Here is a 19440-nt window from a genome sequence, read left to right on the forward strand (position 1 = left end):
ACGCCGCGAAATAAACGCGACGAATATCGCCTCGTCAAAAATAGAATCCCCATAATTACATGAAGGTGAACACAATGAACGTCAAGAGCGAAATTAAGCGACGTCATTTTGCGACGATAGATTTATTTCTATCGTCGCCGCCGGGCGATGACGACAAACATCCCAAGGCTTGCTGCTGTTCAAATTTTTAAGTATAAAAAAGAAAACATAATATCCAAAACAATTTTTTTTCTTTACATATAATTTTTAATTTAATTTCTTAACATTTTTGTTTTCTTTTGTTAATTTCTTAACATTTTGGGCGTGTTTTAGCAGTCAAGTGCTAAAGCAGAGAATTAAAAAAGTTTTAATTGTTTTCATCTTTATTTCTAAATAATGGCCACTCTGAATAAACAGAGTCAATTTCGCCCGGCATTGCGTTTTAAGTAGACAAAATGTCTGGGCGTAATTTGAAAAATGTCATCGTCCGACGCGGCGTATATCGTCGTCGCTCGGCATTGTGTTTCAAGCATTACGCAGGACAAAAATTGGAAATTTCGTGCATATTTGCCAGTTCTATTCGACACTCGACAAACGTGATGCCGATGAACAGCCTGACACTTTAAAGTAGAGTTGGGCTTTTTCGTTCATTTCAGACATTCGAATCTTTCGTCTTTTTCTGATGAACGAACAAGTTGTTCTTTTTGTTCATCTGTTTTTTTTTTTCAAGCAAATTTGATCACTGCTGCTCGCACCCGCGAAAAAAACCAACAAATATAGATGGGGGTGTGTATGCAGCAATGCTTTGTGTAGGTATATTTAAATGAGTAATGAATAAATAAGTTAATATATATGCATAATTAACTTCAAAAAGTTACAAATTTCGGAAGATCCATGAAATTTAAAGAGTACAGACACAAATTGTAAATATGAACTTTTCAAGTTTAATAAATGTAATAATTAGTTTCTTACAAAGCATGTTTTTCATAAATAGTCCATACATATATTGTTGTAGCCATATCGACATTCGTGCTCACTGGGAATTTCTCCATATGTGTGTATGAACTTACAATGTTCGCAAACGAGAAGAGAGAAAGAATAACATTAGGTAAAACGAACTAAAAGAACAAATTAACTAAAAGAACAAAAAGAACCGAAATCGAAGATCTAGTTCACTTGTTCAGTTGAGAGACCCGGTCAGTTGAACACGTTCAGAACGAAATGACCCAACTCTACTTTAAAGTTTGATCCAGAATTTATAACCAAGTTTTACCTAAATCCAAGCTATTTGAAGTGACTTTTCCATACTGGTATAGAGTATTGAGTACTAAACTCACTTACCGCAGCTCATAGCGCATGGAAGAACAAAAGAGACGCGATTTATGTAGAATTGGATTTATTGCTTTTAATTGCATTTTACAAATTAATCGATTTTGCTCCAAATTGCCGACAAGGGCGAAATCTATAAACTATATTTTATTAATTTTTTGTTTATACACAAAACTGTCAAAGCTATTGTCAGCTCACTTTCGCGGTTGATATAATTGCGGTGACTGAGTGACTGTGCCGGCTACTTTCGTTTATGGCACTGAAGCGAATCCAACATGATGGAAAAAAAAAAAAATAAAAACACAATTGTGTAATCCTTTTGCACTTTTCCACAGTACACAATTTTACCATCAGAAAATATAGAATTTGCTCAAAAAACGCAAAATATTCTGGATTTTGTTTTTCTATTTTCGCGATTCTTCGTCACTGCTTAGTGATTATGTGTTAATGAAAAGAGTAACAAAACAAAACTGAAAAAAAATATGCATTAAAGTTGTGTATGTACCTATATAAATTTTTCAATATATAAAAAATGTATGTAGTTAGATCGGGACTTTAACTTAAATGAATAAACATATGGGGCATTTCACGTTACATTTCACTACAGAAAAATAAGAGGAAAAATCTAGGCTTTTAATTTTTTTTAATTAAAAAGGTAACCAAAACCAATTAAAAAAGTCCTAGTATGGTTGGAGCCGCTTCTATATACCCAGCTGCAGGTTTTAAATAAAAATACCACAGTTAAACTGAATTTTATTTTAAAAGAACTTTTGAGATATAATTAGCTCCTGTCACAAAGCCCGTGTATAAAAATCGATATACAAAATACGGTGAAGCGCCTGGTCTATATGCAGCTCCCTTTGTTTTGTGAAAATCAAAAGGTGTGACGACATACACAAAAAAATTGGTTTGCATATTTTACCACGGCTTAACGGCTGGGAAATGAGAAGGCAAAGTTAAATTCTCTTTTTGTCCTAGGCGTTTTGACCCCATTGCAGCATCCTCAGGAAGTGCGATCATTTTAGTTTGAAAACAATTCTTTAATAACAAAACATAAATACAATAAATTAGCATGAGTTTGGACACTTACATTATTCCATTAAATTAATGAGAGGAATGAGGAGGCAAAATTAAACTTTCCTTTTTCCCTCTTAAGCGTTTCGACACTCTTATGACTTCTCCAAGGATGCTGACAATTTTATTTCAAAAACAGTTATTTAACAAAGTTTTATTAAATTAAGAGAATAATGTAAGTGTCAAACTTGATGTTATTCAATTTTTTTTATATACATATGTTGTTATTGAATTGATTTTAAAACTAAATTACCAGGCTCCCAGAGGAAGCCTGGGAGCGCTGAAGCACGTGGGAAGAAAATTGGAAAATTTAACTTTGCTTACTCTATCAAGGCGAACTGTTAAGTATAACTTTTGCCCGACTAGAAAACGTCACTAAACTAATTTAAAAATATCAAATAAGAAATAGGCTGATATACAGGCAGATCAAGAAGCAGCCAAGGCTAAGTCGTCTTGATTCGTCGGTCTAATAATTTCAGTGAGTTTTTAAACGAGTCTGGCTCTCCTTCTCTTTTATAACGAACTAACCTCAAATGAACTAAATTTTTTTTTTTAGAAAATTTAGGGATTAAATAGTATATAAAAAGTTTTGCCAAGTTCCAATCATTTATGGAATTCCTCATGCTCTTATTCTCTTGTGTGAATAAATGCTGGCACATATTAACCGACAGCAGTTTTAAGACTTGACAGTGAAAATAAGATTTAAAAGAGAAAAAAACAGAGAGTGTTTGGCGAAAGCACGTAAATCGCGCATGTCCAACATTTTCATATACACTACAAGTTTTCGTTTGAAACAGCTGTTTAATGCTAAAATACCTTTAATTGCGTTATTAGCTGTGTTTTTTTCACGTCTATATACGTTTACGCTTAAACTTTATATGGACTGCTAACCGAAAAACTTTAAATACACCTCTGAAATTGCTACGCTGCCGCTAGATGGGTCTCCCAAGCATTATCTAAGCGAGGATAGGCGTTTTTTAACGTGCAAACGAAACGTATAAAAAAAAAACGCGGCTATTATCAGCAGCGGCTCACTATAAAACTAAGCGATAACAAGATTTAAAGAAGCAAACAAATGGTAGATTATTGTGTAACTTCTACCTTCGATGGTTAATAAAACAGCAGAAACGTCTGGATTAATTATCTTAATACTTTATTCTTCAGTCGTCAATCCAATAATGAACCGGAAGTCCACCATCTTCTCTTTTCTTCCTTTACAGTGATGTATTTTTGTTTATTCTATTAATCATTGTGAATGATGACTAAGTGTGATATCCTCTGCATAAACGTCAAAATTCCAAAGTGATTGGATCACCTGATTTGTATTTGACTATCGCTGTCTCATTCTGTCTCTCTTTCTATCACCCGCTGAAGATAGGCGCCGCCATATTGAACAGCCTGTCAAAACGCTGAAAAGTAGCCATATTGAACAGCCTGTCAGGCAGTTGACGGATAAGATAACACACTTAGTCATCATTCACAATGCTATTAATTAGTTGACACGGTTGTATTTATGATCTTACAACTCGGCCAGCCTGAAACTGTATCGACCTCGATACATTATCTTAATTTCTATTTTTACTGTCATACATTTCTTAATCTGATACAATTCGCTATTTGTGTTCAGAGTTACAGCTCGCACTGTATTGACCTTGATACATTATAACTTAATTTCTATCTTCACTATCTAAATCTAATACCTAATCTAATACAATTCGCTATTTGTGTTCAGAGTTACCGCTCGGCCAATCTGGCACTGTAATCGACCTCGATACACTATAATTTAATTTCTAACAAATATTAGTCTGGTTCTACTGTGAAATATTTTCTTTGAAAACGGCTCACTAATACTTTCAACTCATCAAGTGTTTTGGCCGGTAACAGTAGATGTGCATTTGGCACTACATTGCCTATGCCGTCTATTATGAAATCGATGATTTCTCTTTCGCATATATTTGCCCATTTTCCTATTGCCTGCATCAATAGAACGTAGCAATGTAATGGCTCGCTCTTTTTGTCCCACTTGCGTCTTGCCAACATCTTATAAACTTCGTTCCTCTGTATCGGCATGTCAAATTCCGTCGTAAGGGCCTTTTTTAACTCGTCATAGCTTAACGCTTTGGTGATGGTAAGGAAAACTTTGGCTGTTCCCACCAGGCAGCGACGAAAAGCCAGCAATTTAAATCGTTCGTCTACTCTTGACGACTCCATTACTTCTTCGAAATCTTGAAGAAAATATCCCACCGTCACTGATATATCATCACCACTGCACTTGGGCATAGCATGCTCTATATCGGCAAAATCCAGTCTACGTTGCTGTTGTACCCCAGTACTAGCTCTTGGCTCGTCGAGTTCTTTCATTAATTTTAACATTTCCATACGTTTTCGTAGCGCCACCAGTTCGTCATCCACACTTATGGTCGTGGCTCTTGCGTCAATTGGGGCAGAGTTTGATGGGGCGGTAGCAAAAACATCGTGAACAGCAGGTGTTGAATTGAATTCAACCAAAACGTCGGTAGTAAAGGCAGTTGGAACGGCAGTGGCGGCAGTATGAACGGCGGTGACGGCAGTGGCGGCAGAGCAGACGGTAGCAGCGGCAGCAAAAACATCGTGAACGGCAGGTGTTGAATTGAATTTAACCAAAACATCATTAGTAGAGGCAGTTGGAACGGCAGTGTCGGCAGTATGAACGGCGGTAACGGCAATGGCGGCAGAGGACTCAATAGCAACGGCAGTGTTTATCTCAATCATTTCGTCTGGAATGTTCTCCAATATATTTGGGTTCGGAGTGGTATTCATCGTATTTGCGGAGCTCTTATCTCCCACGCCAACTATAGTTTGCAGTAATCTGCGTAATTGTATAATGTTGGCAGTAGGAGGAAAATCCACATTATTTTCAGTTAAAACTTTAATAATGCCTTCTCGAGCATCCATTTTACAAAATAGTTGTTTATAATAGTGCGCGAGGTTCGTTAACACACCTGAGATGTAACTTCTACCTTCGATGGTTAATAAAACAGCAGAAAAGTCCGGATTAATTATCTTAATACTTTATTCTTCAGTCGTCAATCCAATAATGAACCGGAAGTCCACCATCTTCTCTTTTCGTCCTTTACAGTGATGCATTTTTGCTTATTCTTTTAATTAGTTGACATGGTTGCATTTATGATCTTACAATTGGATATATTCAATCAATAATTAAAACTTGATAGTTAATTTTTTGTCCTTGGCAAAGTTAAGCTTAACCCTCCTTCAACGCATGCGATTTTCTAGCAACAGATTTTACTGCTTTGACAAAACATTCAACAAGGAAACAAATCTCTCCCCTCCTATACTGCACCCGCATTGATTTTGGCAATAAAAGCTATACAAAATTGTTTGAAAGTGTTAAGCCATGGTCACGCATAGGTGAAATTATAAATTTTAAATGTGGCGCCCTACTTTAGTGCACATGTAGAACAGTAATTTAATCGAACTGAAAAACGAAATGTGGGATTTGAGCTTAACCTCTTAGGAGCCTTTCGTAAATGGCCATTATGCCGGCTGATGTCATTTATGAATCATTTTTATTTCACCCTCATATCGGGCAGCATGTAGTACAGAGAAGTTCGGTGCCTGCCGCTCCCAGAGGAAGTGAGAACGCATTGCTGTACACATCATTGAAAGGGATTCACATTATTTCTGCTTGCGGGTCGAATATCATATGCATGTAATTGTGAGTATGATTCTATATATTGCTACCATGACCTATTTAGTAAAATTCCAATAGTACATTCATACAGTTATCGACAACCTTAGGTATAAGCATGTAAATGGCAAAACCAAGGCCATGAACGCTGCATGGCTATCTGAATACATGTATACCTTACGAGCACTCGCAACATTCTGTAAAAGGAAACAACATTTGAACTAAGGAGATTATGGAGGAAGCGATTTTTAGTGGTTCGGTGAAAACTCCAGCACAAACACCGCATGTAATTTTAGAACCATCTGTGTAGAGTGAGACGACGCTCAGAGGGAAAACTCGCCTTGAAGTTCTTCTCAAAGTTCAATATGGCAGCATATCTGTTCTGAGGTCCTGTCTCTGCTAAGTATGTATCATATTTCTACATTCTCTTATCTTATTGAAATAAGATAATTAATTTCACACTCCCGTATTGATTTGTCTGTTCGAAATTGTTACTTCAGCCCTTTGGAGGGGTTAAATATTTGCGATGGGTGCTATATAGTGGTTTTTATATGGAGCCAATGAGCTCATTGATGGAGTTTCTGTTGATCTGTCCTTCATATACGTTTATTGGGCCTTTGAAAAGTTTGTCCTCTTATAGAAAAACTTTAGAATAACTTTCAGCACAAAACATTTGAAGCTGGATAGTTTCGGGTTAATCATGAAATGGGCAGCATTCCGAAACAAGATCATGTCGGAATTGTTTTCCCAATAATTGTTGTTGTAATTAGACGTTTCGGTAAATTTTCGTCAGTATTTCAAACTCAAAATACAGGACAAAATCAAATATCAGATAGGCATAAGTTAAATATATACATATTTATATGTATGTATTTTTTTGTTTTGCTTACATGTTTTTTCAAAGGTATTATTTCCGTAAAATGTGCTTTATTTGTTTTACAATAATAAATTATGAATTGTTTTGTACAAATATAAATTGTAGCTATTGTTTTCTTGGAAAAAAATCTACCAACTTCTACCACTATTTTCATTTTTCGTATGCCAACATTCTCTTTCTAAAGGTCCGCGCCTGGTCTAAGCTCTCGTTCGCAATACAGAAAAAGGAGGGAGTGAAAATTTTCTTCCAATTCCGTAAATTAAATTCTTTTTTTTTATCTCGATATTTTAAGAGAAAACTTCCATGAATTTTCAAACTGAAGATAAGCCAGCCAATATCTAAAACGTGTTTGAAAAAATTCGAGGAAAATTTTACGAAAATGTCGAACAATTTATTTGGAGTTCTCTGAAATTTTTTGAGTATGCAGTTTTGTAGCCCAATTAATTTCAGTCTTACAAAGCATGAGTTATAGGTCTTTTCACAGTTTGCATTGATTATTACAATTTTTTCTAAAGCGTGTTCCAGATTTTCTTCAATAAAAAAAATTCAAAATTTGTATGGAGAATAATCTAAAACACCCTTCGGAAAAAAAATTGTTAAAAATCAATGCGAAATTTGAGAGACCTATAACTTATACTTTGTCAGACTGGAATTGATTCGGCTACACATTGCATGAACTGACCTACTAGTCCGTTTTTTGCACCAATCATTACGGGAGCACCATCAGTTTGCTTTTATCTGCAAATCCAAACAATTCGCGTTCAATACACGCATAAATTGTGCTTCCCGTCACATTCAATTCGAGTCCTCGCAAACAAAACATATTCTCCGAAATGTTAAAGTTACCGTCAACAGTCCTCACACATACCAAAAGTTGACAGGTGTCACTAATGTCGGTACTTTCATCCAATGCAATGGAATAAGACCTGGCGGTTAATATATTTTGTTTCAATTGTAAATATAAAAACTTGAAATATCAGTTATCCGTCGCGTGATTGTACGTCGTGATAAGGGAATATCACCAACATGTTTGGCTAACTCCAACCCTTTTTCTCCAAAGCACTCCAGGACGGCTACAGCCAAATCTTTAAAAAAAAAGTACCATCTTCTAATGGCTTACCTTTTTTTGCTAAAGCAAAACTAACCACGAAAGAAGCTTTCAATTTTGCTTGAGACAAATTTTCTTCCATTTCATTTATTTTTGAACGTTCCAAAAAAGCAAGCTTACATTCGAAGAACTTTATCATTTTTTCCTCAGGGGTAAGAGTATTTACGCTCCTGTGGAGTAAAACGAAATGTCGACTTAAGCTTTGCTTGCAAATGAAGTTTATAATTTTCCCGCAAACTAAGCATTGTGGCTTATTGGCGCTATTTAAAACAAAAAAAAAAACTCTTAATTCCCATTCAATCTGAAACATTTTGCATTAATAAGTACGTACAATATTTCGTATTGTACGACCAAACACTGTACCAAGACTGCGTGTGATACGTGCTTATGGCACAAGCGCTGGAATCAAACTAAATAAATATTTGATTTTGCATTCGTGCTAGCCACGCGTTCGTGTATACTAACACATTCTCAATTTGGTAATCGTGTATATGTAGTGGTGCCCACCTATGGTTATAGGTCTTTTCACAGTTTGCATTGATTATTACAATTTTTTCTAAAGCATGTTCCAGATTTTCTTCAATAAAAAAAATTCAAAATTTGTATGGAGAATAATCTAAAACACCCTTCGGCAAAAAATTTTTAAAAATCAATGCGAAATTTGAGAGACCTATAACTTATACTTTGTCAGACTGGAATTGATTCGGCTACACATTGCATACTTAAAGAAAAAAAACTCACAGAAATCTAAATAAAAAGTTAAAATTTTCTTGATTTTTTCGAAAACGGGTTTGAGATTGCTTGCATAGTTTCAGTTACTAAATTCATGGAAGTTTTTTTTTTAGTTATTTAGTTGATAAAATTTCCACTGCTTTTTCTTTGTTCACTGCTGTATAAATAAAAGTGGGTGCAGTTTCAGTCTGATTTGAACATTTTATTTTTCATTGTTTTGACAATTAAAGAGCGCTAAAATACTGCAATTCCTGAATTTGATGTGCAGCTCTGGCATTAGCAATTGAGTGCGATTAACGCTACTCGTCAAATCTGTTGTAGGTACAATGATTAATCTGCTCTAACAAGCCAACCTAATAAAACCGCACTGCGTTTTTTTTAGCGCGCGCAAACAACCGGCGTTTTTTGGCCTAACCCAAATAAACATGCGTTGCGACAATGTAAAGCATGTGCGCAAACTGCGTCAAACTGAAATGTCACGCAGAACAAAAATTGGAAATCGAGTTAGGTTTTCACGCACCAAATTCAATTTGGGTTGCTCTCATACAAGTTGTATGTGCATAAGACATTTTTGACAGAAAATGACTTGCGTGCGTTTTTATTAGGTTGGCATGTAAGTAGTGAATGCGCTCATTAATTCTGAGAGCACATTTCCAGCAAAGTATCCAATGCCAATATTATAGTATACACGAGAATGTCAAGATCAAACAACATCGATACTTTAGTTACTTAATACAATTAATATTTAGTTGAGAGTTGTAATGCGAATAATTTTTTTTTTGTTCAATTTCAGTTTTTTGCAACCGCATTTAAGCGCCCACAAGGTGGATTATGCGTTAAAGCCATGATTTCTATGTTCAATATCACTTTTGAAAGTTAAATAAATTTGTTCTTATTTCAATATTTGTAAATATGTTTTTGTTTTAATTTTTTAATAAAAAGTTGTTATTAAATGCAGTTAACATCAAAGTTTGCTCAAGGCCATAGCTACCTTACGAGCTCAAGCGTTAAGTGCGGGGCGTACGATCAACATTAATTCAGGTAGCGAAACGTACAAACGCATTCGCATATATGCATCAACATACCGAAGTACATACACATGTACATGAAAATGTTTGTTTTATTAATTAACCTTAACAATAATAAAAATCTCTAGATATTAAAGTTTAATTTGTTTTTATTCTCATCCGGATATGTAAGCTGCAACTTTGCATGAAGGTCAATTTGGTTTTTACTGGTAATTTGAAAGGTAATTAGCTAAGAAAACAAACAAATAAAATTTCATAAAAAATATTAATTGCGCCAGGTTTGAAATAATTTTGTTTTTAAGACTTTAAAATTTAGAAATTAAATGATATTTTCATATTAAATTCAATGTGCTGCTCCAGTAGCACTTATTGACTTGATGTCTACGCTGAAACAGCTTTCGCTGTTAATGATGGTTCCAAAAAAAAGGTCCTTCACAGTCACAGCTTTGTGTCAACAGTGCCGAAGCTTCCAAGGCGCGTTTGAAGCATTTGATAACTCCAGCATTTTCCTGTTGTGATCCCTTCAATGCTTCCAAAATTGCGTCTACCCATTCTGGTATTTCCACTTCCACACGATGGGCTTTGTATGCTGGTTTACTCAAAAGTGAGGCAGTTTCCTGATCCAGTGCATGGGATACTGTTTCAGCAAATGTTTGCTTTGGCTTTGTGTAAGTAGCTCGCTTTGTTTCGACGTCCCGTATGCCATTTATAAAACTCTGAATCTTTACCCTTTCAGTGTATTCCACCGGCGCGTCCGCATTTGCAAGATGAGCCAATCTTTCAACATCCGAAGCAAACTCTTGCAAAGTCGCATTAGCTTTTTGGTAATGGTTTTGCAATTCTATTTGATATATCTGTTTCCTATGCTCGCTTCCGCAACGTCTCTCGACAGCGGTCATCAATGCTTCATAACTGTTCCGTTCGTACTCTGTAATAGTTTGTAAAATTTCAGCTGCAGGCCACGAACAGTGCAGTAACTTCATCATCCGCATTCCAGTTGTTCACTGCTGACGTCTTCTCAAATTAAAGCTTAAATACCTGGAAAGGAACAGAGCCGTCAAAGGATGATGTCTTTACCTTTGGATTACTGGCTGAAACTGATGGGCGATTTGCAACTCCTGTATACAACCTCTCAAAGCTTTTATCTCGGCATCCATTTTGTCCTCGAGCTGTACAATTTTTGTATTCTGTGGTTCTAACTGCGAAGACATTTGTGCCACCTGCAATGATAAGCGCTCCTATTGTGCTTCCATCTTGGATGTAATCTGTGTCGACATTTCTGAAATATGCGTTTCTTGTGCTTCAATCTTCGATGTTATTTGTGACGACATTTCTGAAAAACGTGATTCTTGTCGTGTCTCCTGCGATTACAGTTGGGATGCCATATATGTCTTCTGTTCTGCCAGTTGAGATGTTATATTTGGCTTTTGTTCTTCCAGTTGAGATGACACTGTCGATGTTTGAGCAGATAGTGCAGCCAAAATCATGTTCAAGTCTGTTCTCGTAACTGTCAGCGATATTCCGTTTTTCTCTTCAATTTTTGTTGTTGTCTCGTCCCCATCAGGATGAAAGACATCATCGTCCACATTAATTCCTTCCGACTCCATTATCTCTCGTAGCCGTGCTTGAAGTTCGATCTTATTGCAGGTTGTATTCAATCCACGGTTCTCCAACTCCTTTTTCAGTTGCTGGATCTTTAATTCACTTAACGTTGCCATGTCCAAGTTATATTCGAAATCTTCGGAATTTATTCAAAAATTCCTTTTCTGACACTAATTGTAACAAATTTAGGGAAATTCCGCTTATTCCAAACCTTCTGCTAACGTTCGAATCGCTAAACTGTTGAATAAATAATTCCAATATTCAATAATGCATAATGGTCTTTATTATACTACTTTGAAATTACTTCACAATAATACTTATACTTCACAACCAATAGCGTGCTTTAATCAAAACTGATTAGTGATGCCTCAGCTAGCGCTGCTTTTATACTCTCGGTTTCCTCGTTCACCCATTTCTCTTAAGGTCTAGTAATTTTGTGAACTGCATGCTTGGTTACCAGCCATATACATGTATATTTGTAGTTTGTAGCCATATGCGTGTGTATATGTAAGTACTACTTCGGCTGATGATTGCCTTGTATGTATGTGCGTAAATGATGATTGATTTTTTACGTACATACGAGTGGCTATTTAGCATCAGTTTAATGGTGCTAGTATCACTTAGTGATGCTAATATTCGTCACAATATCTAATTCCATATCTATAGTCCTTGATTTGTTTGAACAGTATTAATAAAAAACTGCGTGAATTAATACGATATACCGTTATGATTAAGATAAAAATATCCTTACGATTAAAAAATGTATTCTACTAGTTTCAATAATGACTGTGATAAGAATATAATTAATTTTACTCACTCAGGTTCATTATGACTCCTGACCGCATTTTTGTCCGAACAAATAGAGCTTCCATTACCCATTATTAAACGATTGACACAAAACTGTGCAACAACCTTACACACATACACACAAATATTAAACTTAATTAGATCACGCAATACATTCGCATCGATGGCAGGACAATTTCCATCTAAAAGTTTATTATTTATGTAAAATGCGCTGAGGTCGATAGTTATGGAATAAACCGGTTTTTTTTTTATTTTTAGTAATGTAAACTTTAGCAGTCAGCTTAAAAAAACTGTTGTTGGAGAGTAGAAGTTGGTATATTGCACATGTCGGAGAGTGTTCATGTCTACGCTTGACGTAGATGATTAGGCGGATTAAATATTTAGAAAGCAATTTATTATTGCAATCAATCAAGCTGGAATGGAACGATGAGGTAAGACGAAATAAAAAGAACGTAATTGTTTTTAATTTTTTTTGTAACTTTCACGTAAACAAACTCACTCACTATTATATTTTTTGCGCCTTTTTTCTTCCTAAGTTTTGCAATATATTTATTATTTATATTTTATTCTATTTCTTTTCTCTTTCATTACACTTAACACTTCGTTGAATAAGACAAATTTCTTATCTGTGCAATAAAAAGCTGGAACAATAATTTTTAATACACCGCATTTGTTTCGGAGCACCTTTTAACAACAAGTGACTGATCTGTTGAAATACACAAAATGCTTTGATGTTTGTCGCAGCTGCAGTCCAATGTCCGCCGTAAGCTTAGAAGCACGAAAAGCACGCAGCAAATGGAAAACTACGTTAAATACAATAAAAAAATTTATAAAAAATAGAGTCGCTTGTAGAAAAATGCCTATGTACATACATATATACTTATTTGTTTTTATATACATACATACCCACCAAAAATTTCCATTTTACTGAAGGGCTTATATCATGAGACGTAACATTCTTAATGAGCATTAGTCTTATAAATATGTTCTTTACAGCACGCCTTATGTTTTTTATACTTACATACATATGTCATCAGAAATAAAAGTTTTGTTGGACGTTATCATAACGTTATGTATAAGGCTTATAGTCCATATGAAATAAGGCTTTCATAGGCACTACTATCTCAGTTATCGCATCATCTTATGCCAAACTGCAGAAAGCCCGCGAACCTTGAAAGACATATCAAATGGTATAATTCTCTGTCTGGACCTATAAAACGTCAGCTGTGAGGATATTTTCGCACTTGGAATAAACGAAGATTAATTTTTGGTCGGAAAAGCAGACGACATTGCTGCAGTAATCACAGCCCACAATAAAGAAGAAGCACACAGAAAGCTCAATCAGTAAAGGGTTTTACTTACGTTTTTACGATTTTCGTAATCGATATGTTGGTTACCTTAACGGATTTCCATATTCAGTAATCACTTTTTTGATATTCGTGTAGCTTTGACCAGCTTTTGTCGCTCAATTATTGAAGATAATTTTAAGGTCATTCACGGCATTAGCTTGAATTCCATTATTCTACAATTTAAACTAATAATAAGCGTTAGCTGTATTCAAACTGAGTTAGTGAATAGCGCAACTCAACAAAAAAGGCATGTGTTGGAAAGTTACAAACAAGTTAAGTTCAATATCTCATTTTCAGTATGAATGTAGATACCCATATTATTTTTTGGGATGACAGTATATAGAATAAAAAAGGCCGAATATCCTAAGTGTGTTTGCGCCATGCCGACGAGAACGATGCTGAATAAAACCTTCATCAAATGCTCGCGATGAAGCCGATGCGAAAATTTTACAGCAAAAACACAGTCCATATTTTGGTCTATGAAATGGGCTAACATATGAAACTGATATCCAATTACAAGCCGTCTACGATCCTTAGTTTTAACGGCTACCACCTGATTTTGCTTTACTTTTTATATAAAATAATAACCTATTCGAAAGGCTACATGAATAATAAAATTAAAGCAAATGGCAAACAAATTGTTCGAAAAGTGCTCCTCTTTCTAGGAATAAAAAGTTCTTTAAATCTCAACTGTGTCGAATGTCAAGAGAATCGGCTCATAAATTGGATTTTTTAGAATAGGTCGGCTCTTGCTTCACTTCCCCTTACAGACTTTCACATTTATACATTTTCAGAGATAATGTTACATATTTATCTTTTTATACCTTTCATGAAAATGAAATGGTATATTAATTTCGTCACGAAACCGAAAATTGTAAGTCCTTAAAGGAAAATAGATAGACCCACCATTAAGTATACCGAAATAATCAGGTTGAAGAGCTGAGTTGATTTAGCCATGTCCGTGTGTCCGTCTGTCCGTCTGTCTGTTTGTATGCAAACTAGTCCCTCAATTTTTGAGATATCTTGATAAAATTTGGTGAGCGGGTGTATTTGGGTGTCCTATTAGACATTTGTCGGAACCGACCGGATCGGACCACTATAGCATATATCCTCCATACAACCGATTTTTCAGAAAAAGAGGATTTTTGTAATATCTTACCCAATTTAACAGATTGAAGCTTCAAACTTCACCATATACTTTCGTATATTGCACATATTGTTGCCTGAAAAAATTGATGAGATCGGTTGTATATATAGTATATACCCCCCACAACCGATTGTTCAGATAAGGAACTTTTCGTAATTACAGCCCCATTTTAAGAGCTAGAGGCTTCAAATTTCAACGAATGCTTAGGTATATAGCATATATTGTTGTCTGAAAAAATCATAAAGATCGGTGGTATATATAGTATATATATGGTGGTATATATAGTATATATATAGTATATATATATATATTTTTGGCAAATTTTAGCCCCATTTTCACAGCTAGAAGCTTCAAATTTCACCGAATACTTACGTATATAGCATATATTGTTGTCTGAAAAAATCATAGAGATCGGTTGTATATATAGTATATATCTCATACAACCGATTGTTCAGATAAGAAACTTTTCGCAATTTCTACCCCATTTTAACAGCTATAAGCTTCAAATTTCACCGATTGCTTACGTATATAGCATATATTGTTGTCTGAAAAAATCATAGAGATCGGTTGTATATATAGTATATATCTCATACAACCGATTGTTCAGATAAGAAACTTTGCGCAATTTCTGCCCCGTTTTAACAGCTAGAAGCTTCAAATTTCACAAAATGCTTACGGATATAGCATATATTGTTCTCTGAAAAAATTATAGAGATCGGTGGTATATATATTATACACTTCATACAAACTGTCATTTTTGCCCCTTTTTTACGGCTAGAAGCTTCAAAATTCATCAAATTTCATCAAATAGTTACGTTTACGTCATATATTTTTGAAATACGTGATTCGTAGTCATAGTTTTTACATGCAGACCACAAAAAACGTGAAGCTTTGCATCCTCACACTGATTACCTACCTATTTTTATACCTTTCATGGAAATGAAATGGTATATTAATTTCGTCACGAAACCGAAAATTGTAAGTCCTTAAAGGAAAATAGATAGACCCACCATTAAGTATACCGAAATAATCAGGTTGAAGAGCTGAGTTGATTTAGCCATGTCCGTCTGTCCGTCTGTCTGTTTGTATGCAAACTAGTCCCTCAATTTTTGAGATATCTTGATAAAATTTGGTGAGCGGGTGTATTTGGGTGTCCGATTAGACATTTGTCGGAACCGACCGGATCGGACCACTATAGCATATATCCTCCATACAACCGATTTTTCAGAAAAAGAGGATTTTTGTAATATCTTACCCAATTTAACAGATTGAAGCTTCAAACTTCACCATATACTTTCGTATATTGCACGTATTTTTGTCTGAAAAAATTGATGAGATCGGTCGTATATATAGTATATATCCCCCACAACCGATTGTTCAGATAAGGAACTTTTCGTAATTACTGCCCTATTTTAAGAGCTACAGGCTTCAAATTTCAACGAATGCTTACGTATATAGCATATATTGCTGTCTGAAAAAATCATAAAGATAGGTGGTATATATAGTATATATATGGTGGTATATATAGTATATATATATATATAGATATATATATATATATATATTTTCGCAAACTTTAGCCCCGCATCAAATTTCACAGAATACTTACGTATATAGCATATATTGTTGTCTGAAAAAATCATAGAGATCGGTTGTATATATAGTATATATCTCATACAACAGCTATAAGCTTCAAATTTCACCGATTGCTTAAGTATATAGCATGTATTGTTGTCTGAAAAAATCATAGAGATCGGTTGTATATATAGTATATATCTCATACAACCGATTGTTCAGATAAGAAATTTTTCGCAATTTCTACCCCATTTTAACAGCTATAAGCTTCAAATTTCACCAAATGCTTACGTGTATAGCGTATATTGATGTCTGAAAAAATCATTGAGATCGGTGGTATACATAGTATATATCTCATACAACCGATTGTTCAGATAAGAAACTTTGCGCAATTTCTGCCCCGTTTTAACAGCTAGAAGCTTCAAATTTCACAAAATGCTTACGTATATAGCATATATTGTTGTCTGAAAAAATCATAGAGATCGGTGGTATATATATTATATACTTCATATAAACTCTCATTTTTGCCCCTTTTTTACGGCTAGAAGCTTCAAAATTCATCAAATTTCATCAAATAGTTACGTTTACGTCATATATTTTTGAAAGACGTGATTCGTAGTCATAGTTTTTACATGCAGACCACAAAAAACGTAAAGCTTTGCATCCTCACACAGATTACCTACCTATTTTTTATTTTATATTTATCTTAAAAATCGTTTAGATATGTTCAAATTTCACCAAATGCTTACGTGTATAGCATATATTGTTGTCTGAGAAAATCATAGATACCGGTGGTATATATAGTATATATCTCATACAACCGATTGTTCAGATAAGAAACTTTTCCCAATTTCTTCCCCATTTTAACAGCTAGAAGCTTCAAATTTCACCAAATGCTTACGTCTATAGCATATATTGTTGTCTGAAAAAATCATTGAGATCGGTGGTATATATATTATATATCTCATGCAACCGATTGTTCAGATAAGAAACTGTGCGCAATTTCTGCCCCTTTTTAACAGCTAGACGCTTCAAATTTCACCATATGCTTACGTGTATAGCATATATTGTTGTCTGAAAAAATCATTGAGATCGGTGGTATATATATTATATATCTCATACAACCGATTGTTCAGATAAGAAACTGTGCGCAATTTCTGCCCCTTTTTAACAGGTAGACGCTTCAAATTTCACCAAATGCTTACGTGTATAGCATATATTGTTGTCTGAAAAAATCATTGAGATCGGTGGTATATATATTATATATCTCATACAACCGATTGTTCAGATAAGAAACTGTGCGCAATTTCTTCCCCATTTTAACAGCTAGAAGCTTCAAATTTCACCAAATGCTTACGTGTATAGCATATATTGTTGTCTGAAAAAATCATAGAGATCGGTGGTATATATATTATATACCCCATATAAACGCTAATTTTTGCCCCCTTTTTACGGCTAGAAGCTTCGAAATTCATCAAATTTCATCAAATAGTTACGTTTACGTCATATGTTGTTGAAATACGTGATTCGTAGTCATAGTTTTTACACGCAGACCACAAAAAAACTGAAACTTTGCATCCTCACACAAAGTACCTACCTCTTTTTATACCTTTCATGAAAATGAAATGATATATTAATTTATTTTATATTTATCTTAAAAATCGTTAAGGTATGTAGATCTGTTCACTATATATTTCTTATCTTATACATCCGATTATTCGGAGATTACGAGCGGGACAAGATTATTGTTCAGCCCCATTCATGAAAGGTATGAAGTCTTCGGCACAGCCGAAGACAGTCCCGTTTTTACTTGTTAAATATAAGGTTTAAATAGTAGCAAAGCAAGTAGCGCTGCCGTCAGATTTCCCATACCTTACAACCACTTACGCCATTTTTTCTTGGGTAATACCATTTGTGTATAACCATGGTACGTGTCGCAAAATAGCCGTTGCGATTTGCAATATTTTAAAGAGCAACAAAAAAATAAAACTTTGTATGTAAGTACATACAAATGTATCTCTAACGCGCTATACATAACTCATTAACAACTTTTTAGTTTTAATTCAATGAAGTTTTCGCTCTCGTGCATTTGACGTTGATCAAATCACCTGCCATGGTGCAAATAAAAAAGGTCGAAAAAAAACAGTATATAATAATAAAAATCGTAAAAGATTTTAAACAAAACCTGTTTCGTAATATAATTGCTGGAACTAAGCAATTAAAAAAAGTAAACTAAAAATTTTAAAACGTACAATAAAATGAATATCAAGCATTTAAAGGGAGCAAACGTGCTGAAAATTTAATTACTTAAATTTTTTTAAATATGGTATTACACTAATCCATTGAAAAAAAAAAAAACAATAGCCGTGTTTTTTTACACGTATATACGTCTACTTTTGCGCTTAAAAAACAACGCCTATCTTCACTTAGATAAAGTTGAGGGACCTGTCTAGCGGTAGTGGTTAAATAACTAGCTACAGAAGGGGTTGTACCGAAATGCGGAGACACACACTTCTGTTGAGCTTTACGTAAATCGGTTGCGGCGAATAGTGGACACACACCATTTGTAGAGGTAAAACATAGACACACATTTCAGTTGCATCTGAGTATAATGCGTATTGAAATTTAGGAGTACTTATTTTCTGCGCAGCAATTTCAGAAATGTAGTAGTAGTGATTTATTTATTTTCTTTCAACTAGTATTTACAAAAGTAAAGCAAAATGAATTAAAACTATAAATATATCAAAATAAATAAAGATTCCAGACAATAACAATAAATGTTGTGTGTCTTAATATCACTTATAACTAAACAACTCATTTAGGAAAATTCGTTGACAATAAGTTCTCTATACTTAAGGCAATTTCTTATATAAACAAAGAGTGAGTTATAGTTATAAGCCTTAAGGATATTTACCACCTTCTGCAGATCTAAAACTTTCTCACCAAAACAATTAAACCGTATGTCTTTATATATAGGGCATATCCCAATGAAGTGATGGGCGTCTTCAGGTACACATAAATTGCACATAGAACAGTTTTTGGAAAAAACATTTTTAAAACATCGAGCATTAAGATTTAGCAAGCCATCCCTTGCTCGGAAAATCAGACTTATGGCGTACGCAGAATACTCATCGTTAAAATAGGT

At 34.5% G+C, this 19440-nt stretch overlaps 1 protein-coding gene and 1 long non-coding RNA gene across 3 annotated transcripts in view; one reads left to right on the forward strand and one right to left on the reverse strand.

The window, feature by feature from the left end:
- LOC137238345 (NADP-dependent malic enzyme-like) overlaps positions 1 to 12936 on the reverse strand; it is a 41994-nt gene extending 29058 nt beyond the window's left edge. The window contains exon 1 of one of the 2 annotated variants that reach the window (XM_067763211.1): positions 12235 to 12936. In XM_067763211.1, the coding sequence (XP_067619312.1) occupies positions 12235 to 12296 (62 nt within the window). In that variant the 5' untranslated portion in view covers positions 12297 to 12936. Of the gene's footprint in view, positions 1 to 1320; positions 1537 to 12234 lie in introns of those variants that run through there. The other variant, XM_067763210.1, reaches the window with a different exon arrangement.
- Positions 12442 to 13222, forward strand: LOC137238346 (uncharacterized). Its single transcript, XR_010949173.1, has 2 exons — positions 12442 to 12655; positions 12838 to 13222. It is a non-coding gene; the product is annotated as an uncharacterized lncRNA (long non-coding RNA).
- Positions 13223 to 19440: the final 6218 nt, after the last annotated feature.

The sequence above is a fragment of the Eurosta solidaginis genome, chromosome 1, assembly GCF_040869045.1.
Source record: "Eurosta solidaginis isolate ZX-2024a chromosome 1, ASM4086904v1, whole genome shotgun sequence".
Lineage (NCBI taxonomy): Eukaryota > Metazoa > Arthropoda > Insecta > Diptera > Tephritidae > Eurosta > Eurosta solidaginis.